General features: G+C 33.1%; 2 protein-coding genes and 2 long non-coding RNA genes across 5 annotated transcripts; all 4 read left to right on the top strand.

Moving 5' to 3' along the window:
* Window positions 1–3996: 3996 nt before the first annotated feature.
* On the top strand, window positions 3997–7151 carry LOC111832469. Its single transcript, XR_002835324.1, has 3 exons — window positions 3997–4116; window positions 6559–6690; window positions 6762–7151. It is a non-coding gene; the product is annotated as an uncharacterized LOC111832469 (long non-coding RNA).
* A 1388-nt stretch (window positions 7152–8539) lies between these two features.
* LOC111832408 (CENP-B homolog protein 2-like) lies at window positions 8540–10105 on the top strand. Its single transcript, XM_023788720.1, is given in 1 exon segment — window positions 8540–10105. A coding segment is annotated over 1 exon segment (1566 nt).
* A 1231-nt stretch (window positions 10106–11336) lies between these two features.
* LOC111828642 lies at window positions 11337–12106 on the top strand. The gene is made up of 2 exons (XR_002832457.1): window positions 11337–11513; window positions 11816–12106. It is a non-coding gene; the product is annotated as an uncharacterized LOC111828642 (long non-coding RNA).
* A 968-nt stretch (window positions 12107–13074) lies between these two features.
* LOC17900664 (protein SET DOMAIN GROUP 41) lies at window positions 13075–15657 on the top strand. 2 transcript variants are annotated; one of them, XM_006303637.2, is made up of 4 exons: window positions 13075–14048; window positions 14120–14224; window positions 14316–14414; window positions 14578–15657. In XM_006303637.2, the coding sequence occupies exons 1-4, from the start codon at window positions 13359–13361 to the stop codon at window positions 15400–15402; spliced, it is 1719 nt and encodes a 572-aa protein (XP_006303699.1). In that variant the 5' UTR covers window positions 13075–13358; the 3' UTR covers window positions 15403–15657. The 2 variants fall into 2 exon arrangements, with proteins under 2 accessions (XP_006303699.1, XP_023633264.1); XM_023777496.1 differs by having other exon boundaries at window positions 14111–14224.
* The last annotated feature ends 9132 nt before the right edge of the window (window positions 15658–24789 follow it).

Here is a 24789-nt window from a genome sequence, read left to right as displayed (position 1 = left end):
TGAGACACAAGGAGTACACAGATTCTTGAGATCATAAATACAGATATTTGTGGACCTTTTGACGTTCCATCTTTTGGAGGTGAAAAGTACTACATTACTTTTATCGATGATTTTTCACGTTATTGTTATCTCTATCTATTGCATGAAAAGTCTCAGCCTATGGATGTTGTACAAGCATTCATAACAGAAGTTGAGAGGCAATTAGATAGAAAAGTGAAAATTATAAGGTCTGATAGAGGTGGTGAATTTTATGGCAGATATGATGAAACAAGACAAAATCCTGGACCATTTGCCATACTTCTCCAAAAATTAGGAATCGTTGCGCAGTACAAAACGCTTGGTTCTCCATGGCAAAATGGTGTAGCTAAAAAGCGTAATCGTACTTATATAAGAATTGTTAGATCCATGATGAGTTGTACTAACCTACATGTATCCTTGTGGATGGACACATTACGTAATGCGATCTTGAATAGGGTTCCCAACAAAATAGTTCCAAAGACTTCTTTTGAAATGTGGAAAGGCTTGAAATCTAGTCTGTCACACCTCCAAGTTTGGGGGTGTCCAGCTGAAAAGAATTTAGATTTCAGAATGGTAAGTGATTTCTTTATTGGTTATATTGAGAAATCTAAAGGATATCGATACGAGAATAGTATAAACCAGTAATGCTTGATTCTTTGAGACTGGCGAGATTAGTGGGAGTGATAATGTAACCCCGTGTCTGAAATTTTGGTGGTGTCGACCGACACCAGTGTTGGTAGTCGATCGACACCAACAAAATTGGGTTAGGCTTTCTTTCTCACTTTTGGCTTTTGTCGCTTCTTGAAAACAAAAGAGAGAAAGAGGGTTGTGAGTTGGTTGATCCTAAAGCTTAAGGAGAGGCTTGTGAAGGTTTCTGGAGTCTGCTCTTCAGTGTTCTAGCAAGGGATCAGTGGGATTCGTGGCTGTGGGTGTGAAGAGAGGTTGTTGGAGTGTTCTTCTTCTCTGTTTCGTCCATCCTTCCAATCTAACTCAAAGGTGAGTGCGTGACTATGGCTTATCTAAGCGTTAAGATTGCGTGATTTGTGTTTATGTGATGAGTGATTTGAATCCTTTGTGTTTATGATGTTTTCTGGTGTATGTGTGGCCTTGTGTGACTGTTATTGGTTGTGTCGTCGTGGGAGGTGATGGGATGGGTGTCGACCGATACCAGGCGGCTGTCGATCGATACCATTCGGTTGATCACAGTGCAGTTTGGTGGTGTCGACCGATACCAGTTTATAGTGTCGCCCGACACTAGATTTTGGTAGTGTCGACCGACACCAGTGTGATGGTGTCGACCGACACCAGTTTTCTGTGAGCATATTTTTGTATTTTTGATTGACTGTTTTGGATGTTTGTGACATTGTTGATGTATGGATGTGATCTTTAAGTGCTTGTGTGTATAGCCCAGTGGATGGGAGGATCGCTTCACTAAGTATTTGTGATAATACTCACGCATCTCATTGTGTTTGTGGTGCAGGTAAAGTGTGACGTGGAATCATGCCAATGAGGAGGAGGATGATCTAGGGTCTCGGTTGTTATGTTTATGAATATATTTAATTTTTTTTTAGAACCTGATTTAGAGGCATGCTGGGATACTGGTGTTAATTGTGGTTATTGAATGATTAGTTAATTAATACTATGATTAATTAGGTTGGTTTAATATGTTTCCACAGTGCATGATGGTTTGTTGTTGGGTTAATTCGGTTAAATTAATTAGTAGGTATATGACTATAAATTAATGAAGTCTTTTCAAATAAAGTCCATGATGTGACTATTCGGGAAATTAGGATTGATATCCCATCACCCAAAAATGGGGATCCTAACATTGTTGAACCGTTAAAAATGAGGAAAGCCCATTAAATGATCACACACTCCATGATGAAACATTAAAATCTGGTTTCTTATTCACAAGCCATGAAAGATGTTAATTATGATAAATGGATTGATGCTAGTAAAGAATAAATAGATTCAATGGTTAAGAATGATTTCTGGGACATTGTTTTATTGTCTGAAGGACACAAAGCAGTCGGGTGTAATTAGATCTTTAAGACCAAACTTGACTACAATGGCAAATTTTGAACGATATAAATGCAGACTTGTAGCCAAAGGGTTTAATCCAAAAGAAGGCATCGATTATAGTGAAACTTTTTCACCTGTGCCTAGAAAAGATTCACTCAGAATTATCATGGCATTAGTAGCTCATTATGATCTCGAGTTACATCAAATGGATGTGAAAACTGTTTTTATCAATGGAGACTTGCAAGAAGAAATCTATATGCGTCAACCTGAAGGCTTCATAATCAAAGATAAGACATGGTCTGCAAATTAAAGAAATCAATATATGGACTGAAACAAGTTTCGAGGCAATTGTATCTAAAGTTTGATGAAACCATTACGAAATTCGGTTTCAAAGTAAACATACTAGACCTAATATAAGCCATGTAGTGGCAATGTTAGGAAGATTTCAGAGTAACCCAGAAATCGCGCAATGGCAAGTTGCAAAGAAAGTTTTGACATAACTTAAGGGAACAAGAGATTTCGTGCTGACATATAGAAAATCAACACATTCACAGATGGTTGGATTTTCAGATTCAGATTTTTGTGGATGTCGTGGTTATGCGTATATCTTTTGTGCAGGTGCCATATCATGGAAAAGCCAAAAGTCGTAGTTGATCTACACATCCACCATGTTATAAGGCTTCTATTCAGCTGGTGGCATAATTTTGTGTCTGAGATTGGAGGGTTTGAGCTTTATTGACAAACCTCTAACTCTTTACTGTGACAATGGAGCCGCAATCTTCTTCTCGAAACATGATAGGATATCTAAAGGCGCCAATCATATGGACCTTAAATATCTAAAACTTAAGCAAGATGTTAAAAGACAAAATTTTGTCATTAAACATATAAGCACTAAACTTATGGTCGTAAATTTATTTACGAAAGCATTACCCCCGAAGACCTTCATAAAGCATGCTGAAAGTATGGGTCTTGAGGATAGCTTTCATTAAGTTGTCTGATTATGTAGAGCCAATATTTGACAATATTTTGTGCTCGTTATGACTTTTACATCTTTATATTCATTCTTTTTCCGATGTGTACACGTTATTGTTTTGGAATAATGAGGACATAATTTGTCTTTGATAAAAGACATAAAAGGGACCATTATGACAACTCCTACTTATGGTGTAACTATTAAAGAAGTCAATGTAGTAGTACATGGAAGGGATCATGTTGCAAAATGATGTGTGACCGCCATGACTCTCATTGATTATTGGATTAGCTAAGACACTTATGATGACCAAATAAAAGATTAGGGAATAACAAATTATGCCAGCCTTATGATTTCTAACTAGAAAAACATAATAGATTAAACTAACGACCAAGTGGGGGAATGTAAGAAATATTATATTTCTCTATTATGTGGTCGTATAATCGTTGATTTTGTATCAGAATTGTTATTCTGATATATAGTTGGTAACCTAAAGGAGTTTTCCGCTTGTGAACAAGTGGCGAAAAAAGCAAAGGATTGCACGGAAAATGTAACGTATAGGCGAACTAGAAGTGTCGTAGAATGGGGACAAGTGTCGCGCAATCGCAAGAAATATCGAATAATGGAGACAAATGTCGGAGAGTCACGACAAGTATCGCGTAACGGAGACACGTATCACAGAAAGTGACATGTGTCATGAAATTGCGACATGTGTCGCATATGCGACGAAAAGTTTCATGGAAAGTGACAGGTGTCATGACGGCACAACACATGTCATGCGAACACATGCATGCGTGAAAAGTGTCACGATTACATACATGTGTCGATCTCCGGCATTTCCACTTGTTACACATGCCTCCGTCTTTTTCTTGATAGACGGTCGAGATTAATCCGGAGGAAACCTTAAAAGCAGAGCTTGGTCCTCTCTCCACCTTTAAATACAAACCTTTAGTCCATCATAAAAGCTATTCAGAAAAACTGCAACACTTAAAGAAAACGTTTGTAGGCAAGGGGAGAGAAACCATGACTCCGAACTTAAGATCAAGCTTTTTGGTCTTCCATCAAGAAAACAGATCAGGATGACTAATCCGCTGCGATGATAGAAGGTACCCCGATAACCTTTCTAATGTCTTTATTATGTGATTAATTCAGCTGTTTAAAGATATTGGGGTCTATGTAAGTGAATGTAAGTTTCACTTACAAGTGATTATTCACTTACAAGTGATTATTCACTTACAAAGTTCAGATTAAGATTGGAAAAGGTAATTGGGGAAACAATGATAAATGTGGAGATGTTGATACATCTTACATTTGCAGAGTTCTTCTAAAAAAAAGAACTATGTTAAAATTATATCAATAAACAGCCATGGGCCGGAAGCCCAAATAAATTTAACAAATTTTTCAAAAAGATGTTATGGTTTTCTTTTTAAAAGGCCAGCCCAAAGGGTAACAAGTAGTGTTTTGCTTGATAGACCAATGTCAATTAAGGATTTAATCTTTTTTTTTTGGTAGTTGACAAGGAGGCAATGCCTCCTTGTTATTTATTCAAAACTAAAAAAATTACAACCGGATTTGCCTTGGAAACGAAGTTCCTTGGACATCCTCTCTTATTATGGACTCCACAAAAACTGGAGCCTCATCAAAAATATGCAAACCTAACGGTCTTGTAAAAGCCAAGTTTGCTAAGCCGTCAGCAAGACGGTTAGCTTCTCGATAAGTATGCGACACACGGACTATCCAGTCCCTAGAAATAAAGCCATGGCACCTTCGCACCAGGGAAGACAAGGGATGTGAATCACTAACCCCCGTCTTTAGAAAACCAACTACAATCTTTGAGTCCACGTCCAGTTGTACCCGAGTAACTCTCTTGCCCCAAGCAACATATAGTCCATAGTAAACTCCCCAAAGTTCAGCCATAGGTGCTGAACAGAACCCTATATTTGCTGCAAAACCACAACACCATTTACCACTCGAGTCTCTTAACACCCCACCCGCCGTAGCCAAACCCGGGTTGCCGTGAGAAGCCCCATCGGTATTCAGCTTAAACCAGCCCTCAGGTGGTGGTTTCCACTGGACCATTCTCGTCTCTCTCTCGCCCGCAGTACTACCTATTTCACACGATCACGGCATTTACTCATTTCCCCCAAACACGTAACTACACCGCCACTTCCATGCCCGCCAAGAGCACATTGCAAAAATTGTAACCCATGGGCAAACAGACCCCTCATCATTCGACCGTAGATTATCGAAAACCCACTCTAGTAGCGAAACTTTAAAAAACCAGTGGAGCTTATTTGTTGGAATTATACGCCGCCAAAGACCCTCAATGGCCGGACAATCTCGTAGAACATGAAGAATTGTCTCCTCCCCACCCTTACAAACCGGGCAGATACCATTGCCACTAAGGTGTCTCCGAAACCTTTCTGCATTCGTCATAAGCGCTTGCTGAGACACTAGCCAAAAAAAAGTCCGAACCCTTTCCGGAGCACAAAGTTTCCAAACATAGTTAAAAAAACTCTGCATATTGGGCCTCAGAGTATGATCCGTGGTTAACAACGAGTATGCAGACCGTACCGTAAACCGTCCATCAGAGTTTCCTCCCCATGATAATCGGTCACGTGACCCAGCTAGACTATCCACCACCACCGCCGCAAGTTCTAATCGTGTGTTTGGTGGAACAAAAGACATGATATTCTGCAGTGTCCATCCCGTACTATTGTCCCAAAGGTCCTTAACTCGCAGTTCTTGATATCCTACCGGAAGAGGTGCAATAACACGTCCAACAAGAGGATCTTTAGAAAGCCATTTATCTTGTTTTAGTAATAAAGATTTTTAAAAACAATAAAAGGGTACGGTTAACACAATAGAATAAACATAGATTGTGTGAATTTACACCCTACTAGAGACATATTTATGGGACAATTAACAAATATAAACAAAAAAATCATGTAAATTAGTTACCAAGAATTATAAATACGAACACATATACAAGTGAAAGTATTTGAAGCCAATAATTCCTTCTTACAAGAATGAATACTATTTAACGCCATTTAAAAAAACAAAACTAAAACAATCCCTAACTACTTTTTACATGACACATTTAACCAAAAACAATTTATGCACAAAACTACAACACCATCATTTTTAACCGGATATTCATTTTTTAACAAAAATCCGATATGAATACGGATATCGGCGGGTAACTAATATTAGTCTTATGAATAATAATATAAACTATGTGCAAAATATAAAAAAAGTTGAATTAAATTTCTCACATATGAGAAAACAACATATGGTAAATTTATATGGGTGATTTACACAATAAGGCACTTTATGTTTATGGTATGGCAAAAAACACACAATATAAGCAGACCAAAAAAACCTCAGCTTTCTGTCCACAAAAAGGACCATTGTGCCCCAATAAAGTTAACTGATGGATACGTGATTTTTAGTTAGTTTAGTTTGTTGTAACCATTGATGGTTGGATCTCGTTACATATTACAAAAGCAAAAATATGAGTTTTTAAAATTGTTTTATTCGAGAAACAGCTTTTGTAGGCTTTGGTTCTTGTATATCAAAAGGCGAAAATATGGGTTACTAAAAGGAGCCAAGTTCTTGGTTGTGCACAGAGGTTTTGAATCAAGCGCATAGCACAAAGGATTATGTCCTCTGGAACAGAGGTGAATTTTGTAAAAGTTATAAACGGGATCTTGTAAAAGACCGATTCTAAAAGGTTTAAAAAATTTTCCAGGATACAACGGATGATTTCACGATAGGACATGCGGTAGATGGCGTTGTGGAGAAGAGGGAAATTGGAAATTTGTAGTAGACAACAAGAAGGTATCAAAAGTGGTTCTAATCGAACGAGGAATGGATCTAGAGTAGTATAAGGCTGCAGTTAGAAGATAATTTAAGGTGACGATGGAGGCGGTATGTCTAAGTTATTTACCGGCAGGTTGCGTACTAATGGAAGTTCGAGCTTTTGAGTTAGTGTTTTTGAGTTTTTTTTCGTTCTTACAGATATGTATCGGTAGTGATAATGCTCTTTGTGATCATGTGGATGAGGTTTTCTGGATACCAATGATGTATTCTGTCCAAATAATGTTTCCAATCAATCTTAAGGCTCTCATGTTCTCTTGTATAAACGATTATTATCCATATGTCGACATTTACAAAGACACACTCATTTATACTAAACTTTATAATAAGTGACCACATGTTCTATAGATGTCCACCAAATCCACGAAACTAATGTTAACAACCCAAAACAATGTTTAGATGTCCACCAAACGCAGAACATTATCAAGGGTCCATTTATGTATAAAGCTGTGTCATTTGGGAAGGAAAGATGTCCATTGAGAATAGTACATTATCTATAGTCCATTAGAGTCAAATATGCATGATTCGTTAGGTTGAGTCCAATAATCTGATATCCATTATTAAACATGTCAAATTTAGTAGAAGTGAACAAAAACACGAAGTGAACAAAAACGGTTAGGAGAACATATATGGGAATAAATACGAAGTGAACAAACACAAGAACCAATAATTTCAAAGGTGATTTCAAGGATAGATCTGAGTGTACACTACCATATGGACATGTACTCTTCATCCAACGATTTAAAATCGTACGAATTCGAAAATTCTTTATTCGTTTGGTATATAGATTTTTAAAAAGTTTGACAAATTCAGTTTCAGAAAAATTGGTTGGTATTTAGTAAAAAAAGTAAAACTAAATAAAATCTGAAAATAATTTTATGTTCGTATATAGATTTTTAAAAAGTTTAATTCTGTGTGTATCGTGAAAACGATATATCAACACTAAATAAAGGAACATGTACATACAAAATGACGTGAGGAGGGAAGTACAACAGATAGAAAGGGGGTATGCCATGAAATATCCCACCTACAAGAGAAAAAACGAAAAAGAAAAAAATAATAATGAAATATTTAGGAAATTTTATGTAAAATCCCATTTTCAAAACTCAAACTTTTAAAACTGCCATTTTCGACTTTGTATTTTGTAAAATGCCATATTCATTTTTATTATAAAAAAGACAAAAATACCCTCAAAGAAAGTTGACAAAAAATCTGACATAAAACAATTATGTACATTAATTAATAGACAAGTTTTTTGTGTGCCTATACTCTTTTGCTTTTACTATATACAGTAAAACCTCTATAAATTAATAATGCTGGGACCTTGAGATTTTATTAATTTATAGTGATATTAATTTATCCTATAAATTAATAGTTATTAATTTATAGAAATATTTATGCTAAATACAATATTATTCACCCAAATAAGTACTAAAACATTCTCTAACATAAATTTGGAAATTTTCTCTTACAATTATGTACTTTTTAGAATTTTGCAGAATTTATAATTCCTTATACTTTGATATAAACATATTCAATTATGTTAAATTTTCATTTTTCTTTTGAACTGTGTCTTTATTTATACAACATGTACGTGACCTTCTCATCTATCTCCACTAGCTACTTTTTTTATTACACAAATTCTTAGCAATGGCTTCTCATCTAAAAGGTGTTGCAAAATCAACTATGACAGATCAAATACGCAAAGAGTTATGTGAGTACAAAAGAGATAATACCAATTGTACTCAAAAAGAGTTGCAATTGTGGCTTCAAGAAAAATTCCATCTCCAAGTTAGTCAAGGTACAATCTCAAACACACTCAAACGATCAGCTGAATATCTTTCTACCAATCTGGAATCCAGAAAAGATATCAAACGACACAAACCAGCAAAATATCCAGAGATGGAGAAAGTTATTTTTTAGTGGTTTCTTCAATACCAGGACCGTGTGAATATGACCGGAGAACTAATTTTGGAGAAGGCTAAAGAAACAATGAAACTTGTATACCCTAAACAAGATTCAGAGTACCAATTTTCTCAAGGTTGGCTTGAAAAATTCAAATTACGACATGGTATCAAGTCGTTTTGTCGGTTTGGAGAAAGCGGTTCAGTTAATGTTGGAGACATGGAAAAGAAGCTGGAAGCTATAAGAGAAAAGATAGATAAGTTTTCTATGAAAGATGTTTTTAATATGGATGAGACTGGTTTGTTTTATAGGTTACAAGCTGATCATTCTCTTGCTACAAAACAAGTTGAAGGCAAAAAACAAGACAAAGAAAGGTTAACGGTTGTTATTTGCTGTAACAAGGATGGGTCTGAAAAAATTCCCTTATGGATTATTGGAAAATATGCAAAGCCACGCTGCTTCAAGAATGTCAACATGAATAGCTTGAATTGTCATTATCCTGCCAACAAAAGAGCTTGGATGACTAGTGTTATTTTTGAAGAGTATATCTGTTGCTTTGATCAGAGAATGCATGGTAGAATAGTTTTGTTTGTGATAGATAATTGCCCAGAACATCCAAGAAATATTGAAGGATTACATAATGTTGAGCTTTTTTTCTTGCCTCCAAACATGACCTCAAAAATTCAACCTTGTGATGCTGGAATAATAAGGGCTTTTAAAATGCATTATCGAAGAAGATTTTACCGTGAGGTTTTAGAAGGTTATGAGTTGGAACAACCTGATCCAGCTAAGATCAATGTTTTGGATGCTATCAACTTTTCAGTCTCTGCTTGGACAGTTAATGTTAGTCGAGAGACAATAGCAAATTGTTTTCGACATTGTAAAATCCGTTCGAGGGATGTCATATCACAGAATTTAGAAGAGGAATCAGTTAGTGAAGATGGTATTCGTGAACTTGACGTGGTGATTAGTAATCTTGGTTATCGAAATAGAATGGATGTCAATAGCCTACTTGACTATCCAGGTGAAAATGATGCTTGCTCAGAAATTCATAGCTTAGAAGAGATTGTGGCTTCTGTCCTTAATGCTGATGAAGAGGTTGAAGACGATAATGTGGAACCTTTGGAACTAGTTACACGTAAAGAAGAAATTATTGCGTCTAGAACTCTTCACAGCTTTTGGATGCAAATCGAGAAGACAACACTAGGAGTTTTTGATGCAATAAGGAAAATTAGAGATGAACTCCAACGAGATTCCAACTTTAAGAAAAGACAAACAACACTAGATTCATATTTAACTAAATTATCTTAGTATGTATGCTTAAGATTTATGATTATTAATTTATGATATTATTGGGACTATATTTTACATAGAAACTTCAAAAAAATTATTATCTTATTATCTTATCGATTGTTGTTAATTTTTACACTGGCCCGACTTGGGACCAGCGAAAATTATTAATTATTAATTTATAGAAGTTTTACTGTACGTATAATGGACAACAAATTAAGAAACAAAAAATGGACATATTATAGACATCAGATCTAGTCCACTTGATCCAGTCCATCTACGCACAAATGTATGATCCAAGTGTATACTTAGATGAATCATTGATGATGTATTCCATAGATGCATCATTTGTTTTATCGTTTGCTCAATTTCTTGTTGTTTCAAGAGATCTGTAGGATGGACAAGTTTGGTCTACCGATTCTGGTCCACCAGATCTGATTCATCAGAACTGGTTATAGTCCGCTGTAACTTCTTCGCCTGATCTGATCTATTGAAACTAGTTATGGTCTGCTGAAACTGATTTGCCGGATTTGGTACTCGAGAATTGGTCCGTTGAAACAGGTCTGTCATATCTCGTCTGTAAGATCTGGTCCGCTGAGATTGGTTATATTCCGCTGGAACTGGTTCACCGGAACTGGTTTGCCGGAACTAGTCGGCCGGAATTGTAGAGAGATTTGTTTGTTGTTGAAGAAAGAAAGAAAAGATGAAAGAAGAAGAGAAAGAAAGAAAGAGATGAGAAAAAAATGAAAGAAATAGAGAAAGTTGAGTGAAGATAAAATTGACATTTTAATGAGTTAAAAGTGGATCATGTGGCATTTTTAAAAAGATTGGATAGAAAGTGGCATTTCTTAAAAGAAATGACACTGTTCATAGTAGAGAATACAATTTTCTAACTGTTTAGTTAGAAAGGAGGGAGTGGCAAAATGGTTATTACAAAAACAAAGCAAGGCCATGAAGGACCTATATTTTCACAATAGTTGTGAAGGTTTTGGAAATGTATTTTTATGTTATAACTTTTGAGAAAGTGTCTTTTCCTTGAAATATCCCAATTTATATTTGTAATAATGTTGGTTTTTTCTGCATTTGAGATTTTCTTTTGGAGAGACAAAAAAAAACAAAAAAAGAAACTCAGCTACAATAATGTTTTCTTTTAAAGAGACACAACCTAAACCTCAGCTACAATAATGTTTTCACCAAAAGAAAACCTAGTTCCTTTTTCTCTCTCGGCGCTCAGCCGCCAAGAAAAAAAAAATTCCAGATAGAGGCTGGATTGCGATGGCTTCCTCACCAATTGGTTTATGGTGAATACGCTTCTATCATGTCCCTCTGGTTGTTTTAACTCGGTTTTGTTCAAGAAATCCTTCTGTTTTCAAGTGTGGGCTGCGACAGTTGCAGAGTTGTTGTCTACTAGCTTTATTCTTCCCCTACGGTCTGGGATATGGAACAGGCAGTGTCTTTCCGGGTTTAGAATTTTAACTATTGATAATTGGTTCTCGCTGTTTAAGATAGAAGTTTGGGTCCTCCTTTTGTTGTTAACTGTTTGCTCGTCGTGGTGACTGCTATCTCGTCAAGTGCTCTGATTTTTAGAGGATTCTTTAGATTCATTCTGGTTCGAGCTTATACCGTTCTTGTGTTTTCAAGTTTGGTGTTACCCGGTTTGGATTGTTCGCTCCTTGTCTCTGCATTTCAGATTTGTTTGAGATATGGTCATATGGTTTTGCTTCTATTTAGGTGCGAATTGTCGTCTTGTTTTCGACGTCGTCGTATCCATAAGAGAGTGTGAGGAACTTCGTGTGGTTCTATCTTGCTGGGTTATGAAGAATTTCATAGGAATTATGTTACTTTTAGGCAGTTTGGCTTATTAATAGGAGATTTGGATTATTGATGGTTGGCCGAGGGGATCTTCAATATGTGCTAGTGAAGATTCCTCTTCAATTAGAGTTCCTTGATGGGTTTAGTTTGGTTCCTTTGTGTAGAGCTTTTCAGTTTGGTTTGTCTTGTTTGTGGGATTCCTCTTTTATATTTGTATACTTTTAGCCCTTTAGACCTCAAAAGAATGAGGGACAGATTAAAAGCAGATTATACATAGCACATGAGAACTGCTTTTTCTCCATTCACAGTTAATGATTTTTTTTCGGGAAAAACAAAAAACAATTGCAGATGAACTGCTAGCAGATCAAATATACAAAAGAAAAACTATGTTCTGCATGTAATAGTGAAACACTTCATTTTTGATGCATATCAAATCTGAACTGCTTTTCTATTCAATATTTAATTTAAATACTGCTGTAATAGTAAAATCCATAAATATTTTAATATATCACTTTAAAAATTATTTGTTAAAACTTTTAATAAAATAACTTAAGTTCATAAAATCAATATAATATTTGAATCACAAAATTATTATAATAAAGTTATTCTAAGTTTTCTTATAATTATTAGTTTAAATATTTTTTTGCTCTATTATTCAAAGTTTTCTAATAAATATTTCTTTAAAGATTTTTATTTATTTATCATAGTTTATTAATTTAAAGCACCATAAAAGTTTTATTTATTAATTTTATTTTCATGATTAGTGTACACCACATATGTTGTAACATAATGTTATTATATGATATAAATATTTTGATTTTATAAATTACATGTTTAAAAATTTACAATATGAAATTTAAATTAAAGTAATTTCAGTTCATCATTATTATGATTTTCAAATATTAAAAAATCTATACAGTCAATTTTTTTTAATAATTGATATATATATATATATATATATATATATATATATATATGATTTGTTTTCTCTATTCAACATATATTTTTTTAGTGTTCGGACTATTAGATCTGCATTTGTTCTGTCAAATCTGCTTGATCTGCTTTTGTTCTGCTTGATCTGCTTGAACCGCTTGATATGCATTTCTTGATACGCTTTCTCCATTCAAAGCCTTAGTTTCAACTCTTTGTTTCCCTTTTTGGGCATTAAACTCCCTCTTTTGAGTATTAGACTCCGGGAAAATCTTGTTTTCCGCCAGTATTCCATGAAGTATTTCACTAATAAAATTTCTACAAAAAAAAACCTCAGCTACAATAGTCCATGCTTTTTCTTAACGAAAAAAAGTTGAAAAAAAAAAAGAAAAAAACAATTTTTAGAGAGATAAAACGGCGTCGTTTGTAACATAAACTACAAAGACTGATTTGTTTTCTCTCTCACTTCAAACGACGCCGTAACTAATCAGAGTAAAACCGGCAACTATCAAACCGGTGATACACGGCGGAGATGGAGGTACTCGCGGCGGAGGATATCGACATCGGTACAGATATAATCCCACCACTCTCTCCTCTCGCTTCCTCTCTCTACGACTCCTTCCTCTCCACTCACTGCTCTTCCTGTTTCTCCCTTCTCCCCCAATCTCCGCCGCACCCTCTCTACTGCTCCGCCGCATGCTCACTCACCAATTCTCTCATCGATCTCCCACAATTCCCGCCGGAGATATCCCCAATTCTCCCCTCCGACATCCGTACAGCTCTCCGTCTCCTCAATTCCACCACCGTCGTCACTTCCTCGTCACCGCACCGTATTAATGGCTTACTCACAAATCACCACCGTATCATGGCTGATTCTTCCCTCTCCGTCGCTATACAAACCGCCGCTAGTTTCATATCCACCGTTCTTAGGTCTAACCGAGAAAACACAGAGTTGGAAGAAGCAGTGATATGCTCTGTGCTAACAAACGCCGTTGAGGTGCAAGATAGCGCCGGACTTGCTCTTGGAATTGCTCTTTATGATTCAAGATTCTCTTGGATTAACCATAGCTGCTCTCCAAACTCTTGTTACCGTTTCGTCACCAAGACGACGTCGTTTCATGATGATCTTGCTTTAGCTAAAACCATTCCTCATATCATCATCACCAACACTGAAACATCATCCAACTTAGAATCCAAGGCTTTGAGCTCATTACAAGAACAAGTTGGTACTAGTCTCATGTAATGTGAAGTGTCTTTGGTTGTATCTACATTGTGAATGTTTAGTTTTTGCAGGGAAGAAGAGTTGGATATGGACCTAAGGTGATTGTTAGGAGTATTAAGAGGATTAAGAGTGGTGAAGAGATCACTGTATCGTATATGAACTTACTTCAACCCACGGTTTGTTTTGTTCTTTAGAGTTATCATCACTCTCTAGATTGGTGTTAGATTGTTTATCTGCCTAAAAGTGTATTCCTTTCTTTATCATTAGGGATTGAGGCAGTCGGATTTGTGGTCGAAATATCGGTTTATGTGTAACTGTGGACGATGTGTGGCATCACCTCCGGCTTATGTGGACTCTATTCTAGAGGTATTGATCAGACACATATTGGAAAAAATAAACTCTTTTGACAAAGTATCTCTATGGTCTTCATGTTGCTTGACTGAGTTTGAGTTTAACAGTTCAAGTAATTGGAACTTAGTTTAGTATAGGATCTTAAGATAGCTAATGTATGTACAATGCATTCATCTAGGGGGTACTTGCGTTGGAGCCTGAGAAAACAACTGTTAGACTCTTTCATGGAACCACCAACAAAGATGAAGCAGTGGGAAAGATGTCTGATCATATTCAAGGAGCCATTGATGATTTTCTATCAGACAACATTAATCGCAAAACATGTTGTGAAAGGATTGAAACTGTGCTGCATCACGGCATCCAAATCACAGCAGATTCACAGCCTCGTCATCTGTGGTTACATCCGTGTCACCATGTTGCTCTGGATGCTTACATTACTCTGGCTACTGCCTACAAAATCCGTACCATTGATTCTGAAACTGACATGGGGAAGGCTTTTGACATGAGGAGGATAAGTGCAGCCTACTCTTTCTTCCTTGCTTGTGCTTCTCACCATCTCTTCTCAACAGAACCTTCTTTCGCTATGTCTGCCGCAAGTTTCTGGAAAAATGCTGGAGAATCGTTGTTAGATCTGGCCATGAAGTTTTCGACAGACTCATCCGTAGAAACTCCATACAAATGCACCAAATGTCTTATGCTTGAAACCCCTGATTCATACAGAAAAATCGAAGAAAAGTCGAAGCAGATTCTGAGTTGTGTCACAGAAATCTCACAAGTCGTATGGAGTTTCCTCACTCGCGGTTGCCCTTACCTGGAAAAGTTTAGTAGTCCACTTGATTTCAGCTTTACAACGACCCCTCGCAACGAGAGAGAAGAATCGAATAAGGATCAGATGGTAAGTGTTATCTTACTACTCTCTTTTCACTGCTTACTATACGCAGACCTTCTGACTGATTTATGTTATGGTCAGAAGTCACATTTGGTGTCTCGTTATCGAATGTGACAAACCGTTTGCTTGAGTTGAGGAATTGGTATTTTTATGTTATATGTTAGTTTGGTCCAAGGAAACATGTACTCACAGCAAAACTAGCCATAGATAAATGTAAATTGGTTAAATTTACGAAATGGGTTGTGGCTATGGTCTAAAAGTATTTGACTTGGCTGTTGTTTGTTCCAAACATTATTGATCTCGAAGTTTGCTACTCAAAATGACTCATGCAATAAACACATTAAGCAAGTCTCAGAAATTACAATGTCATGTATATTTTCACAAACTAATGTGTGTATTGGTAACATTTAGAAAATATGTTTTCATTGGCAAGACCACAAATATGAATATATCGGCTCTGCTTCGATGATTTTTAAAATTCAGTAAAATATCAGTTTTCAATTTAATAATAGTTCATTTTTTCAGGAAAAAAAAACATTTAACATATTTTTCAAATATTTGACATGAAAAGGTATATTAAAAACCATACATATATTTGTAGTACATAAAGTTTGGTTTGAATTGAAGTTGCTAAGTTAAATGTTCACAATACTGTACATGCCAAATCTATACATATTTGACATAAAATGATAAATTAAAAAACCATACATATTTTAGTAGTACATAAATTTGGTTTGAAGTTGCTATGTTACATGATCACGATATGTGCCAAATCTATTGATGATTAGATTTCAATCTGTGTAAATTTTTTAATCAATTAAATTTTAAATATTATGTAATCTTATGTAATAAAGTAGGGTTCCTCCAAACTCATGCTCTAAGAAATACATATGACATCTCTCCTTAGGCGATTTTAGGGGGTTTAGGCGGTTTAGGCGTTTACAACATAAAAACTTTATATATTTATATTATATTAGGGAAAACATGAATTAATTTCTAGGTGATGAAAAAAACAAAACTTTCCCGTCTTTCCGATTTCCTATCTATCTTCGTTAAGCCAATCAACGACGTTAACAAAAGCATACACGTTGTAATTAAACGAAGATTATACCCATCTCTTATTCCTTAAATCGATTCTTTTGTTTCCTTTCTTCTAAATTCCTAATCAATTTCATGCCCACTAGCGTGTCAATCGTGGGCAATGGCGAATGTCCCAGTGGGTGTTATCTTGTTCCAAGCAGCGTCTGTATATGCAAACATGAACTACATTTTTAAATCTCTTAGCTGGTGATCAGTATGGGTTATGTCCTTGGCTATTATGGTACATTTGGAAGGCCAAAAATGCCAAAAAATTAAAAATATGGATGAAAGCCCCTTGGAAGTAACCAGAACTTAGGCTTGGAGCTCCCTATGGAGTCTTCCGTAGCTAATACTAGGCTGCAAGATCGTTTGGGCCCTTTATCCTCCATGTTTACTGGTTACCAATGTTTCATCGATGACTCTTAAAAGGATACAAATATGTATGTAGGTTTAGGATGGTTTTGCTAGCACGCTTAGGACTCTTTGATGATGATGGGAGCTCCAAATCTCCGTCGAAGTCTTTCTCCTCTCCATACTGAAGTAGAAGCTCTAGTGTGGGCGATGATATGCATGATTAACCATACAAAAATGAATTGAAAATACCAAAATTGATCTAAATATTTATTTTCACATACATATTACTAAATCAAATATTTAATCAGTTTATTATAAATTATTTTAATAACATTTGGATATATCAAGTAGTATTGTAAATGTTACTAAAACAAAATTTTGTTACAAAAAAAATACTTTATATACATAGAATATTTATTTAGTAATTTAAAAGTAAAATACACACTACAAAAAAATGAGTGGATTGAATCATTTATTTTGTAATTTTAAATTACTTATAAGTGATACAATGAAATTTTACATCACTTATAAAAGTGATACTTATATTGCCGATGCAAATAATTCACATCGGTTTTAGAAAATATTTATACATAAAAGGAGTTCTCTGATATTTAGAGATCGTGGGTTAGTTGGTGATATTTTGATTTTTTATTTTATTTTTAATAAAACAATTTATCAAACATAATTGAAGAAAATAATAAATAAAAGATGAGGACTTTAGAGAAAAATTAAAAATCATTTTTTGACATTTAAAATATAGAACACAATCGTAAATTAAAATATTATGAAAACAAAAAAATATTTCAAAAAGTAATATTTTAAATAAAATTATATTATCTTAATTTTTGAATTTTTTTCTAATTACCTCGTTTTTATAAAAATATATGTAATTTATTGATGCCATTAATATAATTTATGGGGGAATTTCAAAAATACCCTTTTTCCAATACCACTTTTTAAAAATACCCCTCTTTCTAGTTTTATCAAAAAGTCACTATAAAATTTGAAATTTATCAACAACATATGTGTAAACTTATATTTATAGACACAAATTATCTTTATATGTGTGTAAATTTTTATATATATATATATATATTTCATAAATACCGTATAAATACCTTTTAAAAACCTTTTAAAAACCATTTAAAAACCTTATAAAAACTGTGTAAACATTTTAAAAATCTTATAAAAACATTATAAATACCGTTTAGAACCTTTTAAAACCTTATAAATATTTGGATTTAGTCTCCCAGTAGTAATGATGACCTCGATGTACCTTATTAACCATATAAAAGTTTATAATTTTTCATATTTGAACAGGGGTATTTTTGAAAATGGATAGAAAAGAGGGGTATTTTTAAAAAGGGGTACACCAAAAGGGGTATTTCTCAAAAATTCTCATAATTTATTTTAGCATCACATTTTTATGTTGTATCATTTAAAAAATCGATTTTATCAAAAAAATACATACATCAATTATCTAGATGATGTAAATATGTATTTTACATCAATTTTTTTAAAGTGATACAATCTACTAGAAATTGAATCAGTTTTAAATAATTGATGAAAATTAGTTAATATTAGCATCAGTAATGTAATTGATGTTAAATTATTTATATTTGCTTCACTTATTAAAAAGTAATTTAAAATAAGATCACTTAAATTTATGATACAATTTAAGTGATACAATATAGTCATTTTTTTGTAGTGACATAACCTAAAAAAAATTACATAACCTACTCATGTAATAAAGTTTTGAATAAAATAATCCAAATTATTAAATATTACTAATTAAGAAAAAAATTTAAAATATTAAAAAATATTTTTAATTGATGAGTTGAGATTCTATATGAAAAGACCCAACCCAAAAAAATTTAATTTTTAATCATGCAACCAATTTAACCAAATTAACTTAAATCAACTAAACTAGACGAAATCAATTTAAAACAATTAAACCAGAGCAAACCAACCATAATCATTTAAACCAGTGGAAAACATCAAATTGTCAAACCAATAAACAAACTGCAATAATCAACAAATCCAGCAATCACTCCAAGTCAGGCAATATTCCTAATATGCTTTAAGATTCGAGGAATTAATATTTCTAGCAATAGCAATTGCATATTATTTAAAAACATCCAACGAGCCCCTAGATCATTCTTCTCTCCTCCTCATGATTCCTCGGTCACACATTTTCTTTACTTGCATCACAGAAAGAGATGCATAAGTATTTTCATAAATACTTAATGAGGCACTCATCCCAACTACTGGACTATACACACAAGCAGTAATAACCATCATCAAGCAAAACAATCGAAATCAAGCATTTTAACACACATAAGACGCCACAGGTGATGACCGGTGTCGATCGATACTCGCTTTCGACACTCACGGTCGACACCGAGCTCGACACTCGATTCGCGAGTCACACCTATCCTCGCGGAACAAAACGTTGGTGTCAAGCAACACCCACCACTGATGTCGATCGACACCGACATTCTACATGCACTCAAGTTGCGTTTTCTCTGGATCTACACTCCTAATCAATCCCAAACCACAAGCAAATCTCCAAGGGGTTTCACACGGATCATACAACACAAAAAAACAAAGCAAGGAAGGAAATCAATCAAAAAATCATCAAAACTCCCAATACAATGATCAAACTGCTTAGATAAGCCTTGGTCATGCACTCACTTCTTAAAAAATAAAGAACATCAACAAATAGGGATGAAAACAAACTCTTCTAAAACCAAACACCATGGATCTATCCTCTTCTAGGATAGAACCACCAAGAACAAGCCTCAAACACTACATAAAGTCAATCAAAGGCACTCAAGGATCCAACTCACACTTTATGCTCTTTTCTCTTCTTTAGAAAACCAACAAAATGAACACAAAATGAAGAAAAGTGGCAGCCTTAAGCTTTAAGACAACCTAGGTTTTTTCCCAAACCTAACCCTCAATTGAACCGACAATTTAAAATTTAAACCGTCAAACCAACATTTGCTGGTGTGGATCGACACACGCCACTGGTGTCGATCGACACCTGTTTTTCCAAACAGGATGTTACACTATAAGAGTTTATAATTTATTAACTGTCTATAAGCATACAAAATTTAAATTACTAATATATGAGAAAATAATTTAAGAAAACTTTACTTTACTTATATGATTTTTGGAAAAGTAGATATAACCTATATATATATATATATATATTAAATTTTGTAATATTTAAAATTAAAATAAAAAAAATTATTTTTATCCAGTATTGACTAAAACCACTAGACAATACATTGATGTCATGTGAAAAAGCTGTCCAGTGCATTTTGATAATTTTAGAGAAATACACCTTTTGGTACACCCCTTTTCAAAACTACTCCATTTATCTATCCATTTTCAAAAATCCCTCTGTTTAAATATGAAAAATATAAAGTTTTATATGAAAGATTTATCACATTTTATACAAATACAAAAGTAATTTGTGTGTATCTTTATAAATTTACACACATCTTTGGATAAATTTTAACATTTTAGTGGTTTTTTGATAAAGTTTGAAAATTGAATAGTTTTTAAAAGTGGTATTTGAAAAAGAGTATTTTTAAAATTCTCCATTTTTCTTGAAAAGCAGAAATTACTATTGTTTATTGTTGATTGGTAAAAAAAAGTGTTTTTTTTTTAACTTTTGCTATTCAATTTCGCTTTTAGTATGTCTCTAATCAAGGCCATAGTATAAATCCTTTTTTTTGTCAAGAAATCTTTATATATATTGTATATCGCTCAGTAAAATAAATTAAGTGTTTTGAATTACAAAATTAATTTTTAATTTAAAATGATTATAGTATATAATTATGTTCAAAGTTTTACATTGTTAGAAGAGATTTTAAATTAAAATCCGCCCATTGCGCGAGTACAAAATCTAGAACTAATAATATTATGGAAGGTACACGACAAACTACATTTGGAAGTTAAAAACCAATATTTTTATCTCTCAATATTACAAACTAGAGAGATAAAACATAGGCGGAACAATCAGTTGGATAATCTTGTCAAACGTTGTTTTCATTTGTTTCTGGAGAGAGAGAGAGAGAGAGAGAGAGAGAGAGAGAGAGAGAGAGAGAGAGAGAGAGAGAGAGAGAGAGAGAGAGAGAGAGAGAGAGAGAGAGAGAGAGAGAGAGATTTGTAAATAAGTTTTTCAAAAAGGAATATGAAAGGTATTTCTAGTATTTTATATTATAAAACTAAAAAAATATAATTGATTTAAAAAAAAACTGTCTAATTATCGATTATATTAACTAATATATAAATAATAGATTGTAGTTTTAAAGTAAATGTTTTATAATGAATATATATATATCAATTAAAAATAATATGACAAAAATTTGAATATATTTACACAATCTAAACCTAAATTATAATGGGATTTAACTGGAATAAAACAAAAAATAAGAAATTTTGAGAATATAAATCTATCTAATTTATGTCTCACAAAATTCTCCAACATAAATGAGATAGGATTGAGACAAAACAAGAATTCTCATTTTATAAACACGTATAAAAAAGTAACAATAAAAATAATATTTCTAAGATTTCCAATATGAATTTAACTAATTGTTTTCCATACAACACATCTGTTAAATTAATATAAAAATTTTACAATATTTCATAAATATTGAAAATTAAAAAAAAACAAACATAATTAAATGAAATGAACTAAATTTAAAGTAAATTATACTAATATGTTTAATTTAAAAAAATTTCCATATGAAAATATGAAAAATATAAACCAAAAAATCAAAAATGAATATATAATAATATAAAAATGATCAAAACGAGATATAAATCACGTCAAATCCAAAAAAGAAAAACGTAAAAAACAATTATGATAATATATACATTACTTCACCGCACTTCCGTTTATACCCACACATCGACCTATACATAATCTAAAAATTTTAGAAAATAAAGTATGCTATAGTGAAAAAAATAAGTAGAAAATAAAATACGAAGCAATTACTCATAAACAACATAATAAAACTCTCGTGCGTACCGAGGGCAACCGACTAGAACCCTAAGCTAAGCCGACTTCTTCTTATTTTAGCATCCAATGACTTTCTTTTCTCATTCTTCTCATCATCGACCATTTTCTTCTTCTCCTCTTCATCAGCTATCTTATTCTTCTCCTCATCTACCTCAGTGATAAGATCAAATAACTTTTTCAATATTGTTGCTTTTTCACTCTCTTCAATGGTGAACGATAGTCCCTTATCCTTCACACTCACCACTAATTTGACGTAGCTTCCACTTGAAAGCTGGAACAGGAAATATCGTTCTTCGTCTTCTGAACCTTCAACCTTTTGCTTATCAGTTTCGTAGTTGCTTATCTCGATGGTGCTGTGGTTTGATAGTGGCTCCTTATTTCATCCTCTTTTGGGATCTTTGGCAAGATGTTTTGTATTATTGAATTAGATCTTTCAATCAGCTCTTCTTCATCCTTAGCCACCTTCAAAGCCATCCTAGCATTCTCCTTGGCCACGTTCAAACCCTCTCCATCAACCTTCTCCTTATCCTCCCCATCAACCTTCTCCTTACCCTTCTTAATTTTTTGCTCAACATGCTTCTCAACACTTGCAGGCTCTCTTAAAAATTTGTTTCTTCCTTTGTTTTGTCACCACATTGAAACATCATCTAACTATTAACTAACATATACATTATACTTATTTCAAAATTTGCAAATAACAAGTAATAAATAATTTAATCATATCAACAGTTTCCACAACAACGATTTTGAAGTGAAACATTACATAACCTAACACTATGTACATAAGCCACATATTATTAATTTATGAGGTATCAAAATATTAAAATAATGTAATTTAGTATTTCAAATATTTATTGTTGTTTGTTTAACTTTAAATTAGGCTCAATAGTAGGAGAGACCACCTTACATTTCAGAAGCCTTCAATTCTTGTAACAATCACAAAATGTTATCAAATAAAATAGCTCACCATATGTATGCATTTAATCAGGTTATCTTGTATTAAAGCAACATTATAAATTGATATAAATATAATTCTTTACTTCTCTATTGGCCCTCATATAATAAATATATTGGAGTGTGAATTAATTTTCAAGACATATCATAACTATTTTCTCCTTAATAATAGTCCTTTACGTCGTTTTGTTGGGTGTAGGTAACTTTAATCGAAGATTCACAAAATATATACTCACCTTTGACGCCTCGTCATTGCCAATCTGTCATTTGACTCATCACTGTAAATGGTAATTGTTTTTCGAGAGATATTGAAATCGACTAATTTCATATAATTTATGTTGGCAATTTTATTTTTTAGTGAGTTTACGTTAGTATTTGCATGGTATCAAAGCTTGGGTATTAAAGAACTACCAGGATGAATGAATGAATGAGATTTCAAATATTTTAATTTCTTCATGTGCATTATTATCTTTTCAAGTTATAGTAATTTATTTGAAACACTTTTAACTACAATTTTTGTCGTTATCTATTATGCACTCATTGCCTTTCGACATCTAATTTATGTTCACCTTCTATTGGCTAACATATAACACATATTAGACTATAAATTGATTTTCAAAACATATTATAACTATTTTCTCTTTGATTACTATATTTTAATACTCAAATTTGTTTTTGTTATTTTAATACTATTTGAGCATTGAAAGATAGTCATTAAATAGAAAATAGTTATAATATGTTTTGAAAATCAATTTATCCAAGTGCTAATAGCTCAATTGGTAAAGATCTCTAGCAAAAGCTTAGAAATTGCCGGTTCGAGTAGCGTTTGGGACGAAACCATATAACATGCTTTAGTTTTGGGCCTGAGGAGATGTATGGGCTTTGGCCCAGAACCTCTTTGATTATTCAAAAAAAAAAATCAATTTATAGTCTAATATATGTTATATTATCTGTGAGCCAATAGAAAATGAAAATAAAATAGATGTCAAAAGGCAATGAATGCATAGTAGATAATGACGAAAGACTTGTAGTCAATAGTGTTTAAAATAAATTACTAAAACTTGAAAAGATAATAATGCACGTGATTAAATTAAAATCTTTGAAATCTCATTCATTCATTCATCATTGCATTTCTTTAATACCCAAACTTTGATACCATGCAGATACCAACCTAAACTCACTAAAATTAATAAAATTGCCAACCACAATTATATGAAATGAGCCGATTTCAACATCTCTCGAAACAATAACCATTTAACGGTGATGAGTCAAATGAGAGGGTGGCTATGACAAGACGTCAGAGGTGAAAAAAACAACGTCTTTTTAAAGGACTATTATCAAGGAGATAATAGTTATGATATGTCTTGAAAATCAATTCACACTCCAATATATCTATTATATGAGAGCCAATAGAGATGCACATAATTATATCTATATCAATCTATAATGTTGCTTTTATTCAAGATGAACTGTTTAAATGCATACATACAATGAACTATTTAATTTAATGATTTAGAACAGTTTGTGAGAGTTACAAGAATTGAAGGCTTATGAAATATAAGGCTGTACCACCTACTATAAAGCCTAATTTTACAGTTAAACAAATAACAATAAACATTTCAAATAGTAAACTAATATAAACTTACAAAAAGAACTCGTGAAATAAAATAACAAAAAATGACAGCAATAAAAAACCAACAAAACAAACATTGCAAAAAAAAAAGACAAAGAAAATCATAATACAAAACAAAAAATTATAAACCTCATGTGCGTAGCGCGGGTCAACAACTAGTAATAAATAAGATTTCCTCAAAAAGCTTTCAACAGAGAGTGACACCTTTCCAAAACTAAAACTATTTAATTTTTCCTCCTTTCTAATTTGGTGGGAATTTTAATCATCTTAACTATACAATTAATATACCATTTAATCATATTAATTTGAATTTTATCCACCATGTTTATGGTTGATTGACCAGCATAATTTTCTCTATATTAAGAAAATATTTTGAAGAGGAAGAGGAAACCGAAATAAAAATGGAACTTTTTTACCTTTTTTAATGATGATGGTGAAAGTT

This window comes from Capsella rubella, unplaced genomic scaffold (genome assembly GCF_000375325.1).
Source record: "Capsella rubella cultivar Monte Gargano unplaced genomic scaffold, Caprub1_0 scaffold_1, whole genome shotgun sequence".
Taxonomy (NCBI): domain Eukaryota; kingdom Viridiplantae; phylum Streptophyta; class Magnoliopsida; order Brassicales; family Brassicaceae; genus Capsella; species Capsella rubella.
Note: the sequence above shows the minus strand (reverse complement) of the source record. Positions and strands in the feature narration are given on the sequence as shown.

Coding starts and splice junctions, on each gene's coding strand:
- LOC17900664 (XM_023777496.1), top strand. CDS start 13,359: ATGGAGGTACTCGCGGCGGAGGATATCGACATCGGTACAGATATAATC. Junction 14,049..14,110: donor TGAGCTCATTACAAGAACAA/GTTGGTACTAGT, acceptor GTGAATGTTTAG/TTTTTGCAGGGAAGAAGAGT. Junction 14,415..14,577: donor ATGTGGACTCTATTCTAGAG/GTATTGATCAGA, acceptor GCATTCATCTAG/GGGGTACTTGCGTTGGAGCC.